The following is a 26,125-nucleotide window of genomic DNA, read 5'->3' as shown; positions in this document are numbered from 1 at the left end:
CCCCGCTCCCTCCCAAAACTGGACAAAAAGAAAACCCCCGACGCTCCGGGGCAGCCCGGTTCAGCCCGGTTCACCGCTGCCCGCAAGCTCCAGGCCAGGTAATCCTGTGACCCGGGCTCTCCCCGGAGCTGCGGTTCACCCGGCTGCTGAAGATGAAAAGAGCTCTTGTCAGTCAGGTGTTTTTAAAGCCCTCAGGTTACTACACTGCGAATGCGGAAACTGTTTTAATAGGAAATACCTCCTCGTGATTTTTTTCCCTCCACCTGTTGAACAATCACTGATTTTAACAGAAACATTGGATGCTGAATCACAGCGCATGCAACTGATCCTGTCTTAACTAATTTGACTCCCAAGTTCTTCCAGTGACCCCTTTCAGAAGCTTCCTCTGTGCCCTCCATACTTCTCCACCGACCATGTGTGGCACCATGGGTGAAACGGGGCAGCCTGGCACAAACTCTGTGACAGCCCCGAGAACTGAAACAGAGCCTGGTGGTGTGCAGTGGGTTCAGAGCTGCCAAGGCTTTACAAGAGAAAGCCAAAAGATTGAGCATCAAATGAGCAATCTGAGGGTGGAGGAGTTACTAGGAGGTGGAGACGAGTCCACTTGTCACAGCGTTGTTGGGATTTGCAGGACTTCACAACTGCTGGCAAAGGGCATGTGAACACCAGAAGGTACCTGGGAGGTGGTGTGGAAAGAAAAGGGTTAAAAATCAGAGATTCCAGCTTTCCAGAGCCCATGCATCAGGCTTGTGCAATGGGCTGGGGGTACATCAGACCTACCCATCTAATCTCAAAGCAGCAGAAGCCTTGAGATAAAGAGGATGTTAACTTTCTGCTTTTGTAGGTAAAGATAAGAGTGACAATAACTATTCAGCTAATTTGTTTTGTATGAAAAAAAAAAACCCATGTTTTTTATACTCTTGTTTAGCTTCTGGAGTTTTGTAAGAAGTCAAAGCTAATGACTTGCCTTAGAAAAAAATCTTCCCATTAATGCCAACTGTCACAACACTGACTGTGCCAGTGTTTGGAATGTTCTTTTCTGCCCAGTTTGCAAGAATATCCATGCATGAAGCCAACTGTCCATTTATCTAAAAAATCTCCACTTTCTAACATAAAAGAACAGCAACTAAAGAGAAAACACAATACACAAATTAGTTTTACTCATATAAAAATGATCCCTTCACAAATAACATTTTAACAGGGATAATGCAGAGGTCTACAATGTTTAGGTAAATGTTAGCTAAACCATGGTGTACAATTTTTCTGGTGTTATTATCTAAGGTTGGGGTTTTTTTCCATGCTGTCTGTTTAATAATCACCTACCCAGGACAGATACTATCTTAAATTGTGAAACCTGCCAAGATGCAAGTACTGCATGGGTAGGAGGTACTACCTCTATGCTAATAATTAGTAGAGACTTCAGTGAAGCCTTCTGCTGTCACCTGGTGACCCATTTTACTGTTAAAGTTTGCTTTAAAATAAACAAAAAAGGTTTCAGAGTCCACACAGATTACAGAGTATGACACAATTTTGCCAGGGATTCATGTTATATTCCACTGGTTCTAGACAAAGTTGGAAAGTTACAATACTATTTACCTGTCTCTCAAAATTACAGAAGCTTAAAATTCACAAGCTTTTCTTGACATGTTCAGTTGAACCCTGTAAACCCTGCAAGGTGATGGCATTTGTGTCACGCTCTGCAGCTGTACCAGAAGAGATGTGCACTTCAACAGTATTTGTATTTCATTTTAAAATGTTGGCTTTAATTATCCTTACAGTAAGCTACCTCTGTATGACAGCTACATGGCTCTAGCCAAACCTAGACATTTAAAAGGAGTTACTTACAGTACAAGGTTGGATTTTATTTTTTATTAAACCATTCCAGTTCTGCAGCTTGCAAGAGTAGAATGTAAAAATTACTCTTAGTTTTCCATGAAAAAAACACAACCAACAAAGAGAACTATATTAATGACTTCCTACAAGAAACTATTTCTGTATTATATAACATAAGAAAAAAGTGCTTCCTTTTCTTTCAGCACAATTTCTTTTTAAAACCATTTATTAAAAATATCCAGCAGTGCACTGGCTGCCTTCAGGACTAGGAGGCAGCATTTCACAAAACAAGTCCATACAACTATTTACATTTGTTCACATTTTAGATTGTTCCATTTTCAGTGCTGGATCCATTAACTGGAGGCTCAACAATCAGTCTTGGCTCTATCAGTGCATCCCAACTTTCAGTTATCTGAAAACAAAAGACAAACAATACTCAGCATGCACAAGCTGTACAGGAAATGCAATTTCTCTTTCATTATGCTTCATCTCAGCCTGGACAACAGCACTACTGGACAAAGGTCACAGATCCTTCCTGTGATTCTTCAGTCTTCCACCTCAGCCTGCCTGAAATCCCAGGTAAGGCAAGATGCAAGTGAGAACAACACTGCATGGGATGAATAACCTTACAGCAACTTATTAGCTAGAGATGATACTGTTTCTTTATTAGACAAAACAAATAGTCCCACAGTTTGATGACTGGCTTTGAATCTAGGTAATTGAATAACATGCAAGAAGTGATTTGTGTCTTGAATCATGCATGTTTCTTGCTAAAAAGGATCAATTATTTTTGCTTCCATTTATTTTAATCAGATACATTATTCTAGAGGGAACTTCACTGAGATGAACTTAGAAAGCAGGGCATGTGCTGTGCTATGCACAGCTTGTAACAGGCTTCAAAAGAGGACACCCACATACCTTTGTGTCCTGAGGAACAGCATACTCTATCAGTTCTGCTCCATCTGCAGACTGGTAAACCAGATCGAATTTCCCTGGCTCTTTAGCAACTTGAAAACAAACAAATCAATAGCTCCATTAACTATAAACAAAAATGTTTACTGCATTTACAAAGCTAGCCAAAACCAGGAAGTTTTTCTGCACTGGGTGTTGGGATTCATAACAGTAACAAAAAATGAGAGGTAGAGCTGAATACTACACACCAACATTAAGGTAATTATCTAATATAACTATATGCATTAAAAAGTTAATCAGCAACATGCTCCCTAAATTCAAGAAAAGTGCTCACATGATGACAATTCATTAATTCTGGCTTAAATAGCAAAAGCAGTCCAGATACTCAATTTCAGAGACAAACACAGTTTCTGGTGTCTGAAGTGCACTTTGTCATTGCAGGGACTCAGTTCCACATCCACTGCAGCCAGTGGCTTCAACGACATTGCAAGGAATGACATTATGATCAAAACTCTTCTCTGTAATCCCACATAATAATTTTAATTTTTTCAGGAAATGAAACCACAATAGAGATGACTTACTGACTGGATAAACCTCATTTTGTATATACCTGTGAGCATGCAAGTGTCAGAACTTCTACATTATAACTTTTGAGAAGGAACCCAAAGAAACTGGGAATACTCCTTAAACACAAAGTGTGCCAGATAAGCTGCTTTCCAAGTGATGCACATGACAACAAGCATTTCTGCCCCAGAATGCCTACCTTGTCCTGATGCTGCTGAGAGGATCTCAAGCTCAATCTGTTTTTTATCAGCATTCCAACTGATGATTTTCCCCTCCTTCATAAAGCAACAAGAAAAGAATCAGGTAAGACATACTTCAGCACTGGATAACTGTTCCATATGTACAACCAATGTGGTACTTGATCACAGGAAGAGGAAATTTGTATCTGTTATATTTTTCTTTATGTATCAAATCTGCAAAGTATTAAAGCTCAGCAATCTGCAGTTATTTGCATTGATAAACCGAAGTTATTAATTGTTGTAGTTCTTGTAATTTAAATCAGTACTTACCCAGAAACCAAGTTATTTCAAGCAGCTACAAAATTTTACTACTTGAACCAGTTACAGGAATTTGCCTTGACTTCAAACAGCAGTAGACTTGAATACAGCTACATTTTTCTACTTGAAGGTCTGCATTTTTTGTCACCTCTAAAACACTAATGATAATTAATAATGCTTGTGGGGTTTAGGTTTTTCGTTTTGTTTTAAATAACTGCTACACCTTTCAAATTTTCCATTGGTTTGGGTCCTAAAGTTGTCATTTTTACTGCTGCACCAGAAACAGCCTACAGAGTCAAGGACAAAAAGAAAACAACTGGAAAAAAAGAAAGCAACTGCACAATCTCAAGGTAATTAAGCCATACCCCATCTATAATTGCTTTGTGAGTGAATTAAGGGAAGAAAGAAACACAGTACCTTATAGTCTGAAACTTCAGGACTGTAATTTTCTGTTAGTTCCAAACGCTGTTGAAAGAAATAGAAGTAACAAATTACTTTTCCTGATCTTGCTGATATCAGCTTTAACCAGACTTGGTTTCTTCAGCAGGAGGAAAGAGGAAGAACTGAGCCTCCAACTCCTGAATCCCAATGCTGATCACAGTCCCAGATCATCTTCCAGGACTCACTGCTCCAAAAGATTTCCAGTCAAGTCAGGCTGTGAGGTAAGATGAGATAAGGAAGATGGATCCTTGTCTCCTCAACTGCAATTTCATTTTCATTTACTTTTTACTTTGCAGTGAAGTGTTATTATTTGTATAGTAGATCTGCAGTAATATTCTAGAAATAACAGAGCTATTTCTTTTTCTAGTATCTAATTTTAATGCCCTTGCATGCTAGAGAGGGGTAACATGCTTCTTTCTAGTATTCATATTAGAATAATATGAATTAAGCCTTGAAAAAATTACCCTGGTATAGAGACTTTGTGAAGATGCAGCTAGAAAACTGTTACTTGTGAACTGACCTGTGTGCTACCTGAGAGTCACTGTACAAACTTACATAGAAATCCACTCTGATGGGACAGTGCAGACAGCATTTCTTTGTCTGATACAAATATAGGAAGTCTAGAGAAATGCATTTAACAATTGCACATGCTCCTTTGCATACCTTTGTAAAAATCAAAGTCAGGCTTTACAACACAAGATCTATTTAGAGCCAACCACAGAAATCTTAACAGTTTCTGTTGTATGGGAAACTTTGGTTAGAAAGACAGCAAGAGAGGAGTGAACATTTCCAGAGATGCCTGCAGATGTTAGACACAAAACATTTTAGGTGCTGAAACTTTTCCTTAAGTTTAAAACAAATTCTTTTAAAAAAGAGTAAGTAGGATGAAAACTACTTCCTTACTTAATCTTCAATTCCTAGTACAGTCCCAGAACAATGTGAGATGAAGTTCTTCACTGTAAGCTTTTGGTTGTCAGGACTATGCAATTTCTAGCAAGTCCTGCAAAACTTGCCCTAGTGAAAGAATTTTACTGCTAAGATTTAGTATTTCACAAGTTCTTTACCTTAAAGGCAATTCTTTCTCCCACTTGTGGCGGGGCAGCCAGCAGAGGTAACAGACTATAGTCTCTCTTGGGGACCTCCACAGGATTCTGTCAAACAAAGAGTAAAGCCATTGATTTAATGACTGTACTAACAGAAACAGAAGACAACGTTTATGCTGTATGGATTGTAAGAAATTCTTTAAGAGAAGAGTAAGGTACATATCCAAGTGCTGTGTTTTGAGACATATAAGACAATCACTTAAATATTGTTGCATAAACAGTCCCTCAGGCTGCTAAATGGAGAGAGAGTAAAAATCAGATGTATTAAGTTATGATCAACCTTTATACTTTTCCCACTTTATGAATTACTCTCACCCTATATATATTCTGTATAGCTAAAGCTATAAGCTAAGGTGACCTATGACTGCTTAAGTCACTCACCTGGACAACAACAGAGGTGTTTGTTGCAGTTTCATTTAACTGCCTCTGTTTCTGGCCTTCACTGCTGTAGTTATAGAAGAAGCCAAGGTTTGCTCCTCTCCCACGGCCTTGGCCCCTCATCATCCCACGAAACCCACGGCCCCTGGGGACCCTCCAGTAGTTTTCCTCTCCTGTTCCACGCCCCCTTCCACGACCTGGGCTGGCAAGTGGTCCTTGAGTACTGTTTGACAACTGTTCAGTACAGTTCCTTACTGTGGAATTACTGAGTCCAGCATTTGCTGCAGGTTTTTTAGTAACAAGTGTTTCTGAATCTGAACTATCAGACTCTGAAGAGGAGGTCTGTGCTGTGGGAGCCTTGGAGGTAATGGTTTTTACAGCTGCCACACTGGTAGGCAGGGGCTTTTCCTTTGCAGTACTGTCTTGGGCTGTTGCTCCTTCCTCATCCTCTGTACTTGAGTCAGAATCTGAGCTAGAGGACTGGGATTTTTTAGTATTTTTACTACTTGCAGTCTTAGTGGAATTGTCCACTTTAGACTTTACAGTCACTTTATTAGAAGCAACAGTTTTCACATCAGACTTTGCAGCAGCTTGGGATTTGTCCTTGGGAGGCAGTGTCACTACAGGTTTATGGGAGGAAGATTTATTTTGCTTTTCATTTAGTTCACTGCTGTCACTGTCGGATGATGTGCTGGAGGAATCTGAAGATCCCACCCTCTTTTTTCTGGATTGTATTGTCATTTTTTTGGTGTTATTTTTACTAGGATTTTGAGAAGAGCTCTCATTTGTCCATTCTAAAGCCATCTTTCCAGCAGAAGCCGTTGTCTGCTTTTCATCCTTCTTTTTTGTTGCCATCTGTTTCTCCCTCTCTGTTTTTTTAAGCTTTTAGATTGGCCAGTAGAGCTCTCCTCCTTACCTTCTATGAGTCTATTTCTCCCACTGACTTCTTCCTTTCTTTTTCTTTTCTTGTACCTTTTTTGAGAGTCCCAAATATCTACAGAGGTCTCTTCTGTACCATAAGAATAGTCAGGACTATGTTTATTCTTTTTCTTTTCCCTTTTATGCTGATCTTCTTTTTTAGGTAACTCTTTTTCTTCCTGCTTTTGCTTATGCTTTTTTTTGTGTTCTTTCGGTGTATAAGAGAAGCCATCATCTAACTCTTCATAATCATCTGCAACTATCTCTTCCAACTTCACTCTGCCAAAAAAAAAAAAAAAAAAAAAAAAGCCAAAACAAAACTAAACCCATCGCTGAGCATAATTAACACCTTTACCCCACCTGTCAGCAGCTCAGAGCTGGGGCTGCGATCCCAAAGCACGGCTCACAGCCTCCCCTGAGGGCTGGCTCAGGGCAGGCGGGGAGCAGGGGGGGCAGCGCTTTGCCCCAATCCTTGAGCAGATTCCCGGGCTCTGCCCCCATCCTTGAGGAGATTCCCGGGCCCCATCCCATTCACACATCCCGGGGTCCCTCAGGCACCGCGGGCTCTGGGAACGGCGCCCGCTCCCCCCCTCAGAGACCCTCCCGGTCCCCTGCCAGGACACCCCGCGCAGCTCAGCCCCAGTCCCGCGCAGCTCAGCCCCCACCCCCGCCAGCTCAGCCCCAGTCCCGCGCAGCTCAGCCCCCACCCCCGCCAGCTCAGCCCCCGTCCCGGGCAGTACCGCAGGGAATCGTTGTCCCGGACCAGGCGGGCGCTCTCGGTGGGGGGCAGCATCGCCCCGTCCAGGAAGAGGCTGAGGCGGGCCCGGCGGCTGAAGCCAAACCTGTGGCGGATCAGGCTGACCAGGTCGGTGACCAGGCGCACCTGGGCGGGCTCCAGCAGCAGCCAGCACAGGGCACAGCCCGGGCTGCCCGGGGGTGGGTAATCGAAGAGCAGCCGCAGCCGCACGGAGCCGCCCCCGGCCGCCGCCATCTTGGAGGAGAAGGAGGCGGGCGCGGGGCGGGAGCGGTGAGGGCGGCGACGGCGCCCCGCGAGGGACAAAAAAGGGCGGGCGGGGCCAAGCACGGGGTGGCTGTCAGCGCCGGGAGCTGCGGGCGGGATGTGGCTGCTCCGCACCGCGACGGGGCTGTGGCTGCTGCTGGCGGCAGGTATGGGGCTGAGGTAACGGGACGGGGGGTTGTGACCTGCCCTGTGCCGTGCCCGGGAGTGATGGCCTCCGGGCTGCGGGGAAGGGCCCGGGCTGAGCCGCGGGACGTTTCCGAGCTTCGGTGCGGCCCTCACCGGGGGTGGTTGCCGGGCGGAACCCGTCGAGAAGGGAGAGAGGAGGTAAAGTGGGAAGAGGAGGCTGTGGGAAGCTCCGGCGGCAGCCCCGGGCTGACCCAGCACGGCCCCAGGTGGGGCTGTCCTCGTGTTCTTGTCGGCGACTATCGCGACCTTGGGGCGCTTCTCCCACCCTGGCTGACTGGGGCGGGGGATAAGGAATCCCTGTCTGGAGCCCCGGGGAACGTTTCTGGAGCAGAAAGGTGAAAATTCAGACCCCAGTTGATCCCCCTGAGTAAGTGGGTGGGAGAGGCTCCCCCCAACCCTGAGCAGCGCTTGTCACCGCTCTCTGCTCTCAGCCGTCCTCTGTCCTTCCTGAAAAAGACCCCCAGAGCCTCTGCTGTCCCTCGGCAGCTGTAAGGAACCATGAAGAAGCCGTGGCAGCCTGCATGCCCCTCAGCATGTGACTTTTGGGGTGCAGTGGGTGCTGGCTGTGTGGGTGTCTCGGCCCGCGGGCAGATCGGACCCTGAGACCCTCCGGGCAGGGGCGTGAGGAGCGGAGCATCCGCCTCGGGTGTCACCGCCCGGGCACTGGGGTCTGGTTAAGAAAGTGATGTTGTGGAAATGGTGTGACCAGTGCCCTGTCACGGGGATCAGCAAGGGTTGGGTACTGTGCCTTGGAGAAGCCTTTTTGCTGCTTCTCCATTGGATTGCTGCCTTCCATCCCGATCGAGAGGAGGAAGGGATGGAGTTTCAAAGGTTGGATTCTGAGGCAGCAGCTGTATCCTAGGTGGAGAACTGACTGACTGCTTCAGTTGACAAGACTCTTGATTAACTGATTTTAGGATTAGATCTTGGGTTTCTTTAGAAGTGACCCCTCTGTCTGTCCTGCATTGGCTTTCTGTGGGGACTGTAAAATGATTTGATCTTTCAAGAGACTGAGAACAGAGTGTTGGGCCCCTCGTGCCCCTGATGCTACTGAGAGTTGCCTGTTGTGGCTGGTGGGGCTGTGCTTTCAGTCCAGACCTTCAAAAGACTTCAGATGTTTCCCTGACTGAAAAAAAAATCATCCCAGCTATTGGGCTGCTCTTGCATCAACTGCAGGAACGTCAGTCCCTTATACTTAAGCACTTAATTACTCACTTCATAAATTGGTGATAACTCAGTTCTGTGTGTGGGTTGTAAGTATAGGCAGGTTTCTTATAGTAATTTTTTTAATGGAAGTACTTCTAGTTATCACATCCAAGATTGAAATATAATGTTTCAGAACAAAACTGGTGGAAAGCTCAAAGGCCTTTTTACCTGATTTTTATCTCTTTTTCCCTCCCCCAGAAGGTGTAGTTCTGAGGCAATCCCAAGAGCCCAAAGAGCTGTGGGGATACGTGCAAGTTCGAAATAAGGCTCACATGTTCTGGTGGCTTTATTATGCAAATAACCCAACCAAAGACTTCACAGAGCTACCTCTCATTTTGTGGCTTCAGGTAAGGTTTCATGAAAGAAACTTAAAAATAATTCCTTCCATCTGTGCCTGGTTCAGTCTGATATGTAACTTATTTCTCATTTGGTATTCTCCCCCAGGGAGGTCCAGGAGCTTCAGGATGTGGATATGGGAACTTTGAAGAGATTGGTCCTTTAGATAAAGAAATGAAACCAAGAAACACAACCTGGGTATGGTAGACACTTCAGCTTCTTATTACTCATTGCAAGAGTTTGTTGCTTGTGTAAGCAGATGATTGCCATGTGAAATATACAGAACAGTTTTCTTTTAATGTTACATAGAACTGTAATATTTAATGTTAAAATAGCAGGGTTATTAAATTGGTTCCTAGGAATAAGAATCTTCAGTTCTTGTTAAGAGATTAAGAACTTAATTAATAATTTGATTAGATGGAACAGATTTGGGCTTCCCTTAATTTGTGAATTTCAGATGTCTGTGAAACTGAGAGCAGGGATATTCTAGAAAGATGTTATGTCAGATCATATCTTCATTGGTTACAGTCACAGAGGTTTTTCTGGATGAGAGGCAACATATAACCAATGGCTTGTAATTAAAAGTCCAGTATGGCCTTCAAGGGAAAACAAACTACAGCTACCTATGAAGGTGAAATTTATTCAATAAAATATATTTGTGCTGTGAGCTGTGAATAGTTTAATGGCTTTGGACTTCCTTAAATTGTATGGGTGATCTGCCCTTGGAAAACTGGGATTTTGGGGGGCCTTTCTCCTTGCAGATTGAGCAAACAAAGTCCTTTGTTGTACCTCTTTATGTGTGAGCTTTGCTAGTTATCTGTGTGCTGATCTATTGATTTTATTCCCACACTTGTAACTATACAACTCTAGCATTTGCTACAGCAATTTCACTAAAGCTTAGCAACCCAAAAGAAAAGCCCTCTTAATTTGCATTCTGACACCTCACCTGCACCATTCTCTCTGAGATTTCATACAAACCTTCTTTCTGCTTGTACAGTTGCAGGCAGCCAGTGTCTTGTTTGTGGATAATCCTGTGGGCACTGGATTCAGTTATGTGGATGATTGTAGCTTGTTTGCCAAAAACCTTACCACAGTAGTTTCTGATATGATGGTTTTTCTTGGAGAATTCTTCACATGCAGAACAGAATTCCAGGTGAGTGACTTAAATTCTTGGTTAGAATCATATTTTTCTTGGCTTTTAACAGATTACAAAAGGAATTAGTGCTCAGCCCTCCAGATGGGCAGTGTTTATACCAGTTGGGTGGGAGTCAGTGCAGGTATAACTACTGCCTCATTTCTAGTTAGATAGGCAATGGAGTGGATTATTGCCTATGCAGCAAACATAAAGGATCATTGCTGTTTCTAGTTCCAAAATACTGAAGTGCCTGCTTCAGAACCCTGCAGCACATACACCAGGATGTTACAGAAATCTTATCTGCAGCTTAGAATCAGAAAAAATATCCAGTGTTTGATAGTGAGAGGTGAACAGCTAGTGCCTGGGTTCCTCTGGGATGTGGGAGGCAGTTGGAGGTATCTTCTGCCCAATGGGTTCATTGTGTGGCTCCTCTCTCTCCAGACCATCCCATTCTACATATTTTCTGAATCTTATGGAGGTAAAATGGCAGCTGGCATTGCTTTAGCACTGCATGAGGTAAGTAGTTGAAGGATGTGTTTCACTTTTCACTTTAAAACATGGTGTTCTACAAGGATATGTGTTTCCTTGAATACGCTGTCATTGCTTTCTTTTTCAGACTGCTACTTATTTTTTTCACTTAAATAAAGCTGGTTCTGGAGTCATGAATATCTAAAAGGTTTTTTTGTTTGTTTTAATTTTGTGGTTTGTTTTGTTTTTCATCCTTTTCACAAAGGCTGTTCAAAAAGGGACTATAAAGTGCAATTTTATGGGGACTGCTCTTGGAGACTCATGGATTTCTCCTTTGGGTATGTTTAAAATCCTCAGATTATGGGTGGTTTGCTGTTATTTTTATTGTTACATGGGTACCTCGAGTAAAAATTGCCATCCCTGCCTTAAATGAATTAAATCTCTAGTGAGTCTGGTAAATCAAAAATAAATATTTCAACAATGCAAGTTGTGAGTGAAGAATCAACCTTTTAGAAGGTACCTAGGTTATGAAAAGTCAGAGAGCAAAGTGAGTGAGGAGCATCCTTGCATTGAAGTGGTGTGGTGGTGGAATGTCCCTACAGATCTCTACAACCTCTGAGGTGTTTTGGTTAAAGTACTGCACTTAAAATGTGGCCACTGAGTTGCTGCAGCTGAGGTTTTCTCTGTGTTCATAAGATGACCTTGTGATGAGGAACTGATGTTCTTGCACACTTGAAAGAGATAGGGTGTATGTCTGGTGGAGGTCAAAAAATGAAAGGGCTCTTGGTCTTTCAGTGAGATTTTCAAGGACCAGCTCCACAGATTCTCTGTAGCATGGGCAAATATAAAGCAAACTCCTGACTGTCTTAGGATCAGTTGATCCTTGAGTCCTTATAAGCAAACTTTTTATAAAAGAGATTTGGTTTATAACTAGAAAACAATTCCCACTCACTGGTCACATCTCCCTCTATGTTCTAGCAATAAGGCACAGTGCTGGGGTGAGAACATTTTGGAAATAGCATGTCTTGCTTTAAATAATTTCACTGATTAATGTTAGGGGTGGATAATATTGCATTACTTCTATTGATTCTCAGGATTTGTAAAGAACTTCCTTTGTGGTACATAACCTTTGAGTTAAACTGATCTGAGAGTGCCTTTTTACCAGTTAATTCATCTCCATCTGTTTTGTCACAATCATTTTTGCTACAGTAAAGGGAATAGTGTGTCAAAAATTCAGATATTTGAATCTGTTCTGTTTCCTTAGACTCTGTCCTGTCTTGGGGGCCCTACCTTTACAGCACTGTAAGTACCTTCTTACACTCAAGGTCCTCACCTGTCAGCAAGAAATGAATGTGAAATTGCAAGTAAAGATCTGTGTTTGTCTTCCAGTCTCTCCTTGATGATAATGGTCTAGCAGAGGTGACTGCTGTTGCCAAAGAAATAATGAATGCAATAAATAAAAATCAGTATGTGCTGGCCACTGAGCTCTGGGACAAAGCTGAAACTGTCATTGAAGAGGTGAGATCTTTGAGCAGCATTAATTACCCACTGGTGCCTGGGAAGGGACATGATTTTAGGTCATCCTTTCTGTCACTCCTGGACTGGTTTGGATCTTCCAATCCCCAGCCCAGTCATTTTTGCCAGTGTATGTTTTAGCCCAGTGCTACGTAAAAAGCTGTTTGTTTACTGTGCACCACTGTGTCATTGTAAGAGGCACCCATGGGTAGGGTGATCCATGTGGACATCAAGGTTTCAGACCTGAAACATCACTTACTTAGTTGCTTATTTTTTAGCATGTGAGAAGTTCCTTAAATTCCATACAACCCAGTTTCAAATTAAATGATCTGTGTCTCCTTGAGAGCTTTGTTTTGAATATTGAAAACTGCATCCAGCAAGACACAAATTTCAGGTTAAGCATAGATTTCTATTTAAAGAACTGGAGTAGTTACACAGGATGAAAAGGAACCTCAGGTAATGCCCTGTTACTGAGGGCTACTACATCTTGATATTTAACAAGTCCCTACTTAAAGGATGGGTTAAGTTTTGCTCTTGTTTTTCCCATTGAAGGGTTGTGCCAAAATCTCTCATTCTTCTGTTTTTGTTTTAGCACAAGTAAAGCTCTGGCTTCCTCAAGCTGAACTGGAGTGTCTTCCTCTTCTCACTCATCTGTTTTGTTCTGTTCTGTAACTGACAGTGCCTTGCACATAGTGGGTTTCACTTCCCACTGGGAGGAACTTGTGGTTCCCGTTTTGCCTTTCTTTTGAAGTCTCTTTGTCTTCTTCCAATTGAGATCTCATGGTTAGGGTGCAGGCACATCAGGTCTTCTAGGGTTGCTCTTGGGAGCTGATTTCTGATTTATGCATCAGAACTTTAAAGATTCGAAGATTGAATAAAGCAGGGCTTTGGGAGTTTGAAGTGATTTCTCTACAGGCAATACTGATCACACCTGTCCTTTGGATGCAGACTGTCTGCCTCAGAGCTGCCAGTTTAAAATTCTTGGGCTCATCCAGGCATCAGCAGTTCCAACAGAGGGGTGGCTGGTACCTGTCACCATGGTCTTGAGGAAGTATTTGAGATTTTAAAGGGTTGTAGGGTGGGAGAGTGTTGAGCAAGAGGCAGCATCAGGCTAGAGTATATCTAGCAGAAGAGACCATCTGAAATCATCATCATCTGTAATTAGTAATGAGAATCTGCAGTCATTTGGAGGGTGTAAGGCTTCCTGTAGCTTCACTTCCGTTTTAGAGAAGTAAATACATCTCTGGCACAACCCATGTGAACAGCACAGGCTTGAGAAAACTCTTCCCCACTTCTCAAAGCAATTGTAGAACCAAAGTTTCTCTGTATCTTCCTGACATGTAGGTGAAATGGCAGGTCACAGAGTTCTTTATTTAGGAATTGCTGGTCTCTTTTTTTCAGAAGAGAGTCTGTTCTCCCAGTCTGACAAATGTTTTCATTACAGTATTACTGAAATGACTTTATGTTTTCAGAATACAGACAATGTGAATTTTTACAACATCATGACTAAGGATGTACCAGAAATGAAATTAAATGAACAAGAAAGTCTCCATCTCAGTAAGTTGTCTTTAAGTACTGGAGGTTCTGAGACTGTTTCCATTCATGTACCTTCAACTCTGAGAGTGGCAACACATCCATAAAATGTGGCCTTGAGATCCATAGGACACTGACACTCTCCTGAGCAGAACTTGTTTGTTCTTGCATACATACAAGTAAATCTACAGAGGGGCTGTACCACATTCCTGTTACACCTCCACCTTCACAAATTACTCCAAGGAAGTAGTCAGTGTAATTGTGACATAGTTTTATGACCTTTAAGTTACTTCCTCTTAATGTCTTTCATTTCTGTCTTCAAGCTAGAACACCAACATGTCTCATCAGGATAAATAATCTGATTGCACTCTTGCTTCATGATATTCACACATCAGTGAAAAACAGATGTACAGAATTTATTTCAAACTCTTATTTCTTTCTGTGGGCTTCAGCAGGGAAGGTGAATGGCCTTAAGTCCCAAAAGTTAAGCATTGCAGCTCAAAAATAACTGATCTATTGAGGAGAAAAAGTCTGTACCAAGTAGCTAAAAGAAAAGCTGGTCTCCTCCAAAAGAGCCAAAGCTAGAAATGGATGGTCAGCTTCTTCATATATCATCCCCTGACTGAAGTAAGGGTTGTGTTCAGTGGTTTCCAGTAAAAGTAAGGAAATCTCCCTCAGTGGTGTTGTGTTTTCTTTAGAAAAGGGTTTGTTGTCCATGACTGTAACACCAAAAATTACCTGTTCAGGATAATTGTATTAAATGTGCCATTCTTTTCTTCATTAGGACTTTACCAACGCCATGTCAAAACCATGCATACAGACAGTCTAAATGAATTGATGAATGGACCCATCAGGAAGAAGCTAAAAATTATTCCTGACTGTGTGAAATGGGGAGGTACTTTCCTGTCTGCTTTTGTGGATCTAATGAGTCCATTATTGCCTCTTACAGTATTGCAGTTTGTAAGCAGTCACATTAAATTGTCATTATCCTCGGGCCTAAAAAGAGGACTTATCAGAAATGAACATGTACTGGGGCAGGCCCCTGGGAGCAGTTGTGGTTCTGATTCTGCTGTTTGTATCTAGTTTTAGCCAAGCAGCTAAAAATACAGAGAGAGGAAGAAGATAAGATCCCCCATGTCTCAGCAGCTCGTTTCTGTCTTTCATGCAGTCTTGCTAAAATTCCTGTCAGTTTTTATTTACCAAAAATCTGACATCATGGTAATGTTTCATGGTGTGGAGGGGTGTAAAACAGAAAGGAAGGCTTAAAGAACTGATGCCAGCACTCTGTGTGTATAACAGATGCCAGAAAGAGCAGTGTTTTGTGTGAGCCCCAGTGGGAACATGGGTGCTGTCTGGTTCAGCCAGACTGATAAATCACTGGCTGATGCTTTGGGCTGGAACTGTTGTTGAGGTGTTTGTTTCTGTAACCACAAGCTGTATTTTAGGGTGGTTAGCCTGTTCCTTCTTGTCCCAGCTCAAGGATGACAGAGTTCATCAGTTAAAATTGGTTTCCTTTCTGGTTCCAACCAGGTCAGTCCAGAGATGTCTTCAAGAACATGGCAGAGGACTTCATGAAACCTGTCATTGATATTGTTGATCAGCTTTTGGCAGCCAATGTTAATGTCACAGTCTATAATGGGCAGCTGGATCTCATTGTTGACACCATGGGTAAGGAAATTCTTGGTTGATGTTGGGAACAGAACCAATGACAAGTAGAATGTGAAGTATTATTGGTACCTGGATCTCTCCTGTAATCTGTGCAAGTCTCCTAGCTAACTGACAACACTTAAATATTACAGTCATAAATGAACAGCTATTAGTATGTTTGCATCCCTCTGAGGGAGGCAATTTTTTTCCATTAAACTGTTGGGAAATGGGTCTGCAACATCAATGATTTCTTGTTCCAGTGAAGTCTTAAGTAGGTAGCCAATAATTCACTTAATTCTTCTGGAGAGGCACATATGTATGTATGCTCATTCATAAATGAGGGCAGATTAATACATATATGGAGATGATCCTCTCTTCTGCTGCTGTGCCTTGAAGATCCTGCTCCCTAGGGCAATGGCCATATCTTGCCACAGCTTTGTGCACAATTCAGATCAGCCTTCCCAGAGAGGCCTGCAGCAGAGCGTGGTGCCAGGTGAGGTGGATCAAGGGTGTTGGTAATTAATCAGGGAGGGTGCAGGAGAAGAGTGATGACACTTGCTGGTCTGTAACCTGTGGGCATCTGCCTGACATCTTGGTCACTCACGGTCCCTTGCTGCTTGCAAAATGCAGGCTTGATCAAGTGGCAGTTTGGGAGCTAGACCAAAGTGTTGCTGGAATGTCTCATGCTGTGAGACTGATGTGCTCTTTCCATTCACTTTTTCTTAGTGATTTAAATAACCTGCATTCACAGACTGCAGACATCTTTCTGTGTTGTGAAAGGCTTTATCCTTTGTCTCTGCTCACTTAGATATTCAGATGACCTTCATGAACAAAATAGCAATCAATAAATCAGGAAACAGAGTATTTAGGCTGTCAAAACAGATTAGCAGATAGCGGGGCTCCAGTTTATCACGTTTTGAGTGACAGTTAAAATGTAAATTCTTCCATTATTTCAAAGGTAAGTTAAAGCTGTTTTCCCCATGGTGTTCTGGAATTGGTCTTTTTGCTGTCTTGACCTCCACCATCTCTCACTAGCACTTAAACAGAAAACCTTTCCAGGCTTTTCTTGATGAGTTACTGTAACAGAGAAGTAGTGTCTCTTCTGATTTCAAAGAGAGGGACTTGGTGTGGCTGATCCTCAAACACCATTGAAGATATTTGAGGAGTAAAGCAAAACATGTCAGAATTGGTAGGGCTGCAATAGGTGTTCAATAGTGCAATCATAAGTCTACTTCAGGTTCATCTTCACTCTTGCTTTTTCTCTTCTCCCTACGTTGGTTTGTTCCACCTTGTCCTGACCATGGCCTCAGTTGTTTCCCTGGTCATAGCAAAATTGGGTTTAGAATCTGAGCCCACAAAGACTTTGTGCCAACTCTGCTGTATTGGTATCTAGTACAGCAGGCATCCAACTGAACTGGGACTCTCAAGTTGCAGTGTCAGCAGCAATAACCAAGCATATCTCTTGTTTCTAACAGGCCAGGAGGCATGGATCCGAAAGCTGAAATGGCCTAATTTGGAGCAGTTCAGCAAGCAGAGGTGGAAGGCACTCTACGTGTCTCCAGAATCCACTGAGACAGCTGCTTTCCACAAGGCCTATGAGAACTTTGCTTTTTTCTGGATTCTTAAGGCTGGGCACATGGTAAATCATATACTTCTTGGGGTGGGATGTACCATTAGCAGCAAGAAAACTGTGAAGATACATTTAAGTTTGCTGTTTGCTTCCTGATAGCAGCTGCTTACCATGTGCTCTCATCTCCCTGCTAGGTACCATTTGATCAAGGAGAGATGGCACTGAAAATGGTCAGGATGGTGACCCAGCAACAGCACTAGGGAAGGAGAGGACATCTTGTATGGCTTCCTGCTGAATGTCAGTGCTCTGCAAGAATGAGCCAAGGGTAATAAGCCACGGGTGGAACAATGGCTATTTGGAGACAGCTGCTCTGAGCTTGCTGATAATGTGTGCAAGCACTTATGCAGAGGCATTTTTTTTTTCCTTGAACAAATTGTTGCTTTTGAATTTGTAAACTGTGATTTGCTGCCTTAACACTGTTCATAAGGGAAGTCCACTTCAGAGGGAATTCCACTGTCACAAACAACTAGCTCTGAGCCTTTGATGGAAAGATTTTGTGCTTTTGTGTAAAGGTGCCATTCCCTGAATGCTCTTGTCTGCTCACACACCAAGACTAAAGCTGACTTGATTCCTGATAGGTTTGCAGTTTGTTCCCCTAGGAGAGCTAACCTGTTTCATCAGGCCGTGGAATGTTCCTTCCCTTGTCTTCAGGCCTCTGCTTGAGTCACCTGGCTGGATTACAAGCTGAAGACATGGAAATTCCAGGATGGAGGACCTGCCCTAGAGGAGTTACAGTCCATCTCATCTTGCTGAGGTGCTTGTGTAAGGATCCAAGATTCACCAGACTTCCTATGCTATGGAGAGAGAAAAACACCCCCCAAAGAGGATTTGGCTTTTTCCATCTGATAATTTGTTTCTTGTTTTCCTTCCCTTTAATGATTGTCACTCAAACTTTGCTTTTAGCCTTTACACCTAGAGTGCATCCTGCAGCAATTTCTGCTTTCCTGTGTGCTGAAGCAGGAGCTCTGCTAGTACTCTGTTTCTGGACAGAAAAGACTATGCAGTAATAGCATCATTCTGAAACATCAGTATTTAAGAGGCTATATGAGCTAAAATGAACACCTTGAGCTATATTTTTCTAGAGCTTTAAGTCTTGCAGAGATGTTTTATTTTGAAATATATTTTTATATAGTGCAGTCAAGAAGAAACTTGATCAGATACCCCTTGACTTCTGCTTTGGAGTGCAAAGTGGCCATTGTTTATCAGTGTCTGAGGAGAGGCAGAACAGTTTTTTCCATCTGTGAGAATCCTAAACAAATAGCAACCCCTCAATTACTCCAGCAACTGAAAATACCATGAAATACCTGATAGTGTTGACTTAGCAAGGACTGAAGCATAATGCTGTATAAACACAGGCAGTTATCCAGCAGGTGAAGGATTGGCACCTAATAATAATTTTCCTTCTTGATGTTCTGTGCTTGAACTCTATTCTTGAGAACTTCAGTAATGCAAATCCAGATACTTTTTTTTAAATGCCTTTTTTTTCAATAAATGCAATAGGTCTAATTCCTCTCTCTGGCACTGGAAGATCACATCTTTTCTGTTTTGGCTTTTCAGTGGAAAGCCCCTGCCATGGGGGCAGATTTAGTCACACCTGAGAGGGAAGGATAGAGGTCTGTGCTCTCCAGCATCACACAAGGAGGAGGAGGAGAAGCCCCTCCCATCCCTTCCACAAAATGCACTCCTTGCCAGCCTTAAGGGGCAGCCCAGGGGGGCTTGGCAGGATCAGACCAGCGATTGTTTCTGTTCTCTTCATGGTTGAACATTAGATGAACAGGAATATGAGGAGGGTCCTGGAGATGTATACATCTGCATTCTTGCAATATTTTAAAATATATTGCCAAGTAAATGAAGTATGTCTTTGGGACTCTGGATTGTCACCAGGATAGGTCACCTGCCCAGCAGTTGCTTTGCAAGGAACTCTGGTCCCACTGGGTACCCCATTAGCAGTGACATACTTTGTCCATTTTGATTTCCTGCAGTATGCTATTTCCAGATAAGGGCTGTTGCTTGGCAAATCCATTAGAGTGAATCAGTCTAAATATTAAAAAGATTTTTACAGATGCTGGACCAGTCAAAAGAAAACAACCTGAAGTTTCATCTTCTGCAGCTGGAGCCTTTATTGCATAGGTAGCCTGAGAGCCACTGACTTATTTTGCTTATCATCATCCACAGAAACATGTCCAGCTGTGTTAAAAATAAATAATTCAGCACAGTCTTTTTAGGATGAACAATTTTGGCTTTCTGTAACTACCTTTTCTAGGCCAGAGAATGAAATGTAGAAGTTATCCACCATGTGCCTTTGTCTTTCTTGCTTTTTTTCTGGAACTGGGAGGATATAATTAGGAAGGGTCACTTTGTGTATCCAGTGTGCCATAAGCCACTGTGTGCCAGTGCCTCATGGTCATTGATGTGCAGAGGATACAGGACAGATGGACCTGTGGCCTGGATTTTACAGCTGTTCTGTGCAGTACAGGTTGATTCTGTTGTGGAGAGTTGGATGCAGGAGGCAAGAGTTCTGCCCTGTTTGCCACCACAGTGCTGTCTGCAGGCACAGCATTTGTAATGGAATCTGAAATGGAGTGTTCTTTCAGTAGAAAATGTGAATCACAAAAGCTATTTCTAAAGGGAATTTAGCATGTAATACTCATCAATTTTATGACTTTGAAGCTTAGCAGTTGGCATTTTGCTGTGTGCTGCCTTTTTCAGAAGATGAACATTTCAAAATGTTGCAATATCTACTTATCTCAGGATTCAAAGTCACAGCAAAAGAACATCTGTGTACTGAGGCAAGATGGAAATCTTGGAGCACTTTTTCATTGTCATGTTATGTCTATTATCCTGTACACATTCTGCTGGATGACAGCACAATCTTCTGAACTCTGGGATATCCAAGTTTTTTTCCAGAAGGGATTCTGGAAAGGAGAAGTAATTTATCTGTTCCACAGGAACAGTAAGAATTTCAGTACAGCACAGTTTATTCTTGCAAGTTTTCTCTGAAAACTTTGGTATTTGCTGTGTAATAGATGAAGTTAAAGAGCAGCTTTATCTCCTGTGGAGGAACAAATGTACCATGCTGGTCACTGTTGGGGGGGGGCATTTTTTTACTTCTGACTGTGTCTGATGATTGAGGTAGTAGGGAATTAGGCTGGATATATATGTGCAGGAGTAGAGCACATAGAACTCAACCAAAACATTCACTTGGATATCAGGTAGGCAAAAGCAACTACAGATTCATAGGGGACTTGAGAAAATAAGGCCAGAGTGACTGTACAGGAAGGAGGGAAAATCATACTTTAGCTGATGCTGACTCAAATATAGGAGCTCATTTCTCTTCTCTCCTAATTTTTATGCTCAGTCTCAATACAAAAAAGTATAGGTAGATACAGTCATGAATAGGGCTGTATCAGTTTTATAAAGCTGTGAATCATCTAAGCATGAGAGACAGCTGGAATACTTCCATCTTCAAGCTGTAGATTTTATAATGCCTACTACAATAATTTCTGAAGGCAATTTTAAAGGCAGCCAGAACCAGCCTGGTTAAACTACTTTTCTAATTGCTTCTCTGTTTGTAAAATGTCCTTTTCAGGACTGCTTCTCTACAAGCAAGCTGGTTGCACTGTGACTTTGAAACACTCAGACTGTGCTTATTACCATTAGCCCCATCAGCAGTAAGGATGCTGCTGGTGACAGCAGAAATGATGCTGCACCTACCTTCTCCTGCAAAATATTTTTGTTCTGTCCTTTATCTCCCAGTTAGTCAGCCAACTTAGCTCACACAATCTGTTTTGAGACAAAACAGGTAATCACTGTTTGGCTTTAGCATCATTATGGAATATCATGTTCTGCTTTTACTATTCTGTTCCAAATCTCATTGCTAAATACAGCAATATCTGAGAAGTACATTCCTGTAGTCAGCTGAAATAAAACTGCAGATGGAACATACTTATTCAGATGTTGTGCAGTCCATCTTGGATAGAACAAGGTATGCAAAATTTTAGAGGCTTTATTTGAAGCAGTAAGGGATAACTTATTGAACAGTTAATATACTGTGTTCTGGGTGAGTCAGCTTCAGCTTCAAGAAAATACACTGGCTGGTGCACTCTGAGTCTTTTAACAGTTGCTAGATTTTTAAAAAAATTTTTTTCAATAATTTGAGGAAAGAAAAAAAAAATTCAGGAGTTTATGGCTTAGGTCTGTTCATACTCTTTGCCTGTTAGAGCCACAGAGGGAATGTTTGCCTGTCTTTTGGCAGGGGCAGAAGTTGAAAATAACTTGGCTGTTGGCTGCTACACTGACAGGTACTGTCCTTTCCCTAAGAGAAAGGAGCAGGGACACTTCTGGAATGTACCAAAAAGAGGTCTGCTCCCATCCATTTGGAGGACTGTGGGACTTCTTGGAACAGAAAGCAAGCCTCCTTTCTGCCATAGTTCCCATCACCTTCATTTGACATATTCTTTTAGTTAACAACCTCATAGCCCCCCCTTGCCGTCCTGTGCAGGGTGTCTCGCCACCGATTCTCCTGGCTGGTGGCAAAAGTGCAGTGAAATTGTTGGCCACTTGGTGGAGTGAGGAAACCTTCAAACACCGGGGGACCACACTGCCCTCGGCAGCTCCGCTCCTGGAAATACCCGGCCAGCACTTGGAAAGCTGATTTTTATCCTCTGAACTCCCAGGTTTTATGTGAATTGGTATAGAGGATCATTTAATTTCAGCAATAACTTCTTAAGGACAGATACTTCGGTCTTTGTGAGCACAACCCCAGTTACAACAAGGTTTTTAGTTGCAAATAACAGCTGTATCAGCCACTCTAACTAAAACATACTATTAAATACTGTGATTAGCACACTATTTTTTTTCCCAAATTATATATTCCCTGCTATCCTTTTTGATCAATGTTTCTGAAGGAAGTATTTGTGTAGTAAGAAATGAATAAGGCATTGGTGTGTTTGCTGGGTAATTGTCAGTAGCTGTCCTGCCAGGTTCATCTTGCAGTTATCAACATTCATAATCTGGTGAAAGTGCTATTGAAACTGAGCAGAAGCTTTCATACCACGTAAAACTGAACCACTATAACTTTTCCAAGGTTGAGGTCTAGAAAATTTCAAAGGAGGATCCTTGCTTGTTGAAACACTTCCCCAAAACTTGCAAGTTTCTCTTGTTGTTTAACCTTTTAGAATATAAACATATTAGAGAAAATGGTAGTTAAAAAATTCAAGTATCTTGCTGAGATACTCAGTTACCTCTAAATTGAGTATATTGAGAAATTGAGGATTAAGAAATATTCTTAAGGAATATTTCAAAGTTTTCAGGCAGGGCAAGAGTATCAATAAGCTAATGCTTGCTGCCCTTTACCTGTTCTTTATGACACTTTTTAATATCCAGCTGAGGAAGCACATCTGTTATGTTGCTAATCAGAGCTACAGTAGTCAATGGGAAACAGGATTTGATCCAAAATGCAATAAAACTGTTAGAAGCCAAATAGTCAATGAGGGTTACATTCTGTATGCTGTAGAGGGAAATTGTGATTTGAAGCTGTTGTGAAAGGTTGGCCTCAAGATATTGCTACTTTATGCTGGAACACAACCAGAATTGTAGATAAGGTCATCAGCCTTGGAGAATGAATTCCTTAGATGCTGTTTCTGGCACCAGATTACAATTTGCTGTGTAAGTGGAAGTGACATTGATGGAAAAGCAGCCGATTACAAAAAAAATTCTGCAAATAACAGCCAGGGCCTGTGGTATTCAATTAAATGTTTCCTCTTGTAGTATTTAGCAGGCAAATATGGTACCATCAACACAAGTCATATTTCAAGGGCAGAAAATTAGTTTTGCAGCATGTAAAATACTCATTTCACATCGTGCATGAGTCAAATGAAGAAGTTGCCAAATGTCTCTGATTAAAGAAGTGTTTTGATACACCACTAAGGAAAAAAGAGACCCCTGGTATGAGCAGACATGTTTTACTTAGAACTGGAGAAACAGAGATCATCAAGGAATAATGGCAGCTACATCCACTGCTGATAAAAACTGTCCTCCTCCTTGAGTCAGCCCTACAAGCTGTACCTTGCCAGTGCAGTTGCCCAACAAGTGAGTAGCTCATGTTTAGCTCTGTGTCCTGACTTTAGCACTCATGGGGCACCTCCAGCTTTGAGATTCTCGACCTTTATTGACTGTATCTCTGATCCCAGTTCTCCTGTATTCAGTGCCATCAAATTATCTCCCCGCTGTCAGATCTTTGTTAAAAATATTCAGCTGTCTACAATGACAGCTTCTATCACCTCTTCAGCTCTCGTATCAGTTTGATTCCAGTGCTCTTTGCCATTCAAGCTGTCTGTGGAGTGCTCAGACTTAAGTCATTACTCCTCAAAATGTAATGTGTCTTTCTAGAGTTTTTTTTCCTCTTCCCCTCTCCACTCCCCATACAATCTAGAGCAAGAATGCCATGGATGTTAATGCTGAGGATCTTGGTTTAAATCAGTGTTGCAATATATATCTAGACCCAGTTCCTTGTTCCTCCAGCAGGAGATAAAGAAATTAACAGCAGAAATTAACTGGACTCCACAAGATTGAGCATAACATGTCTGAATTCCTCCTCTGATTATGGCAAACAGGAATAAATATTCATTTCCCTCTCCCCCCCCAAATCCTGAGTGTGATTCCACCTCCCTGCCTGGGCTGGTACAGCAACCACGCAGAGTTGGGCAGATGGTGCAAGGAGGCTGTGATGGAATCTCAGTGAGCAGCATGGACAATGACACAGACAGACGTGTCTGAAGCTTTGAAGAAGTTGAACTGCACTTCAGAGCAGTAAGACTAACAGCTGGTTTCACATAGGTGTGCTCTGAGGGATACCAGGTCAGATTTTTTCAGTGAATAGCTGCCCTTGAGGGGTGTACTCAGCTGTATCCCCATGTAACATCATGAGCTCAAGAGTCCTGAGATAAAAGCTGAGTGTCCCCACATCTTAAGAATCCAGCTCTAACTAGAGAGCTTCAGAGAATTTTGCTGATCAAATATTTTCCTTCCTTTTTCAGATCTCCTTATATCTTATCCTAAATTCTTTGTTTCCCAACCACTGTATCTGATCTCTGCACTTTGACTGTTTTCCAGTGTGAAAAGACCCTTTTGTACCTCAGTAAAGGAACAGAACTCTTTTGTATTTGTTTAAAACTAAATGAAGGTCAAGATAGCAGAGACTCTGGAACCAGCTCCTTATTTCTGTGTCAGAGGGTGGATGTGTTGGAGCTGTGTTGTGGATTGACAGCTGACCTACAGCCCACAGGGCTGTTAAGTCAGCTTCTTCCCAAACCCTAAGTATACGCATGAGAGGGATGAGAGACTCCTGCCCAAAGAAACAAAACTTCCTGAGGAGAACACTCGTATTGCTTCCTAGAGAAGAGATAAAATTGACTGTCTGACTCTCATCGTGAGGTGTTGGGGTTGCTAAAGGGCCATAGGGATGTCTGTTACTGCAAGAAATGAATGGATACTGTCTCAGTTCAAAACCTGATGCATTTTCATGGTCATTTTAGATGGACAGCTTTATCAATCACCCACAGAACATCACTTAGTGATCGATGGTCACCTGTGCTCAGCAACCACGGCGGAAAGTGCTGGCAGTGAGATTAAGTCCATGAGCCTGACACAGCAGTACCCCATCATTCCTGGTCAGGGGGACAGTGCGGGAGCAGCTCCCAGCTGTGGGCTTCAGGAGCAGTCAAGAAACCAAAACAGAGCAAGAAAAAGAACAGACAGAGAGATAAAATTAAACCAAGCCACGGAGCAGTTATAGCAAGCTTTAATGAGGGATGCTGCTCAGGCAGAGCCATCCCTTCCTTCCCAGCTGTGTCCCATTGGAGTGTGGGGGAGCACAGCCTGACCGGAGCACAGCGCACCCCGCGCTCTGCTCCTCGCTTGAGCGCAGTGGAGCTCAGGAGAAAGCTCTGCTTCTCCTCCTTTTCCTTAACTGCCCCACAACTTTCTACACTCTGCTTTCCTCCCCGCAGCCCAGGACCAGTGACATTTTCTCCGTAGTGTCACAGGTGTTTGATTGCTGGCGGGGAGGAGATCTGGAGCAGCGCAGGAACTGCCGATGGGGAACCCAAGGGCTGCCAGGCCTGCTGTCCCCAGCTGCTGGAGGGGAGCGTGCCGCCATCCTCCCTCGCTACCCCTGCCCCATTTTCTTCCTCAGGAAACGCTCCCATCGCTGCCGCTCCGCTCTCTCCCTGCGCTCCGCCGCCATTCTCCCCGCTCCCTCCCCTCAGGCCCCCGCCCCGCCCGCACGCGCTCCCCTCATAGCAGCGCCCCCTGGCGGCGGCCCCGCCCCTGCCGAGCGCGGTTCCCACCGCCCCCTCCCTCACTCCCTCCCTCGCTCCATCCCCTCCATCCCTCCCTGCCCCATTGTTCTCCCTTCCCTCGCTCCCTCCCTCTGACCGGGGTTCGCCTCCTCCCTCCGCTCGCCTCCATCCCTCCCTCATCCTCCTCCTTCTCGCTGACCCTCCCGCCCCGCTCCCCGAAGCTGATGTCACGCACCCGCTGAAGGCGCGGGTGATCATGGCTGCTGCGGCCGTGGCCGTGCCGCCGGCCTCCAGCTAATGCCTGTGATGGAGCCGGGGAGCCTGCTGCGGTTCCTGCGGAAGCTCAAGGAGGTTTTCGACGTGTGCGACGAAGATGCGGACGGCTTCATCCGGGTGGAGCACTTTGTCGCCCTGGGGCTGCAGTTCGGCCAAGGGGAGGAGGTGAGTGAGGCGACCCCCGGTCCCGCCCGGCCCGGTCCCGCCGCCCGCCCTGGCCCCCGGC

The 26,125-nt window shown here is 43.4% G+C and overlaps 3 protein-coding genes and 1 long non-coding RNA gene across 7 annotated transcripts in view; 3 read left to right on the top strand and 1 right to left on the bottom strand.

Annotated features, from left to right (window-relative positions):
* Positions 1–20: 20 nt before the first annotated feature.
* LOC115599337 lies at positions 21–3,429 on the top strand. Its single transcript, XR_003988327.1, has 3 exons — positions 21–98; positions 2,160–2,412; positions 3,298–3,429. It is a non-coding gene; the product is annotated as an uncharacterized LOC115599337 (long non-coding RNA).
* Positions 1,847–7,659, bottom strand: COIL (coilin). Its single transcript, XM_030462132.1, is given in 8 exon segments — positions 1,847–2,245; positions 2,752–2,840; positions 3,509–3,584; positions 4,224–4,271; positions 5,312–5,398; positions 5,732–6,613; positions 6,616–6,925; positions 7,387–7,659. Coding segments are annotated over 8 exon segments (1,833 nt in total). The 5' UTR covers positions 7,638–7,659; the 3' UTR covers positions 1,847–2,155.
* Positions 3,537–18,833, top strand: SCPEP1 (serine carboxypeptidase 1). 4 transcript variants are annotated; one of them, XM_030462135.1, is made up of 14 exons: positions 3,537–3,612; positions 4,351–4,468; positions 9,258–9,406; positions 9,504–9,593; positions 10,393–10,548; positions 10,972–11,046; positions 11,264–11,336; positions 12,263–12,300; positions 12,388–12,516; positions 13,986–14,070; positions 14,831–14,941; positions 15,577–15,714; positions 17,169–17,332; positions 17,458–18,833. In XM_030462135.1, exons 3-14 carry the CDS (start codon positions 9,332–9,334, stop codon positions 17,521–17,523), a joined length of 1,200 nt encoding a protein of 399 aa, XP_030317995.1. In that variant the 5' UTR covers positions 3,537–3,612; positions 4,351–4,468; positions 9,258–9,331; the 3' UTR covers positions 17,524–18,833. The 4 variants fall into 4 exon arrangements, with proteins under 4 accessions (XP_030317995.1, XP_030317994.1, XP_030317993.1 ...); XM_030462134.1 differs by lacking the exons at positions 3,537–3,612; positions 4,351–4,468 and adding an exon at positions 7,423–7,511; XM_030462133.1 differs by lacking the exons at positions 3,537–3,612; positions 4,351–4,468 and adding an exon at positions 7,700–7,813.
* A 7,003-nt stretch (positions 18,834–25,836) lies between these two features.
* Positions 25,837–26,125, top strand: part of RAB11FIP4 (RAB11 family interacting protein 4) — a 98,639-nt gene continuing 98,350 nt past the window's right edge. The window contains exon 1 of the mRNA XM_030461916.1: positions 25,837–26,064. Within this exon, the coding sequence (XP_030317776.1) occupies positions 25,921–26,064 (144 nt within the window). The 5' untranslated portion in view covers positions 25,837–25,920. The remainder of the gene's footprint in view (positions 26,065–26,125) is intronic.

This window comes from Calypte anna, chromosome 18 (assembly GCF_003957555.1).
Source record: "Calypte anna isolate BGI_N300 chromosome 18, bCalAnn1_v1.p, whole genome shotgun sequence".
In the NCBI taxonomy this organism is placed as follows: Eukaryota; Metazoa; Chordata; class Aves; order Apodiformes; family Trochilidae; genus Calypte; species Calypte anna.
Note: the sequence above shows the minus strand (reverse complement) of the source record. Positions and strands in the feature narration are given on the sequence as shown.

What these genes read in the sequence shown, in the direction of transcription:
- SCPEP1 (XM_030462133.1), top strand. Translation starts at nt 7,765, where the DNA reads ATGTGGCTGCTCCGCACCGCGACGGGGCTGTGGCTGCTGCTGGCGGCA. An exon ending in TTGCTTTAGCACTGCATGAG is followed by an intron (nt 11,047 to 11,263) that starts GTAAGTAGTTGA and finishes CTTTTCACAAAG; the next exon opens with GCTGTTCAAAAAGGGACTAT. An exon ending in TTCTTAAGGCTGGGCACATG is followed by an intron (nt 17,333 to 17,457) that starts GTAAATCATATA and finishes TCTCCCTGCTAG; the next exon opens with GTACCATTTGATCAAGGAGA.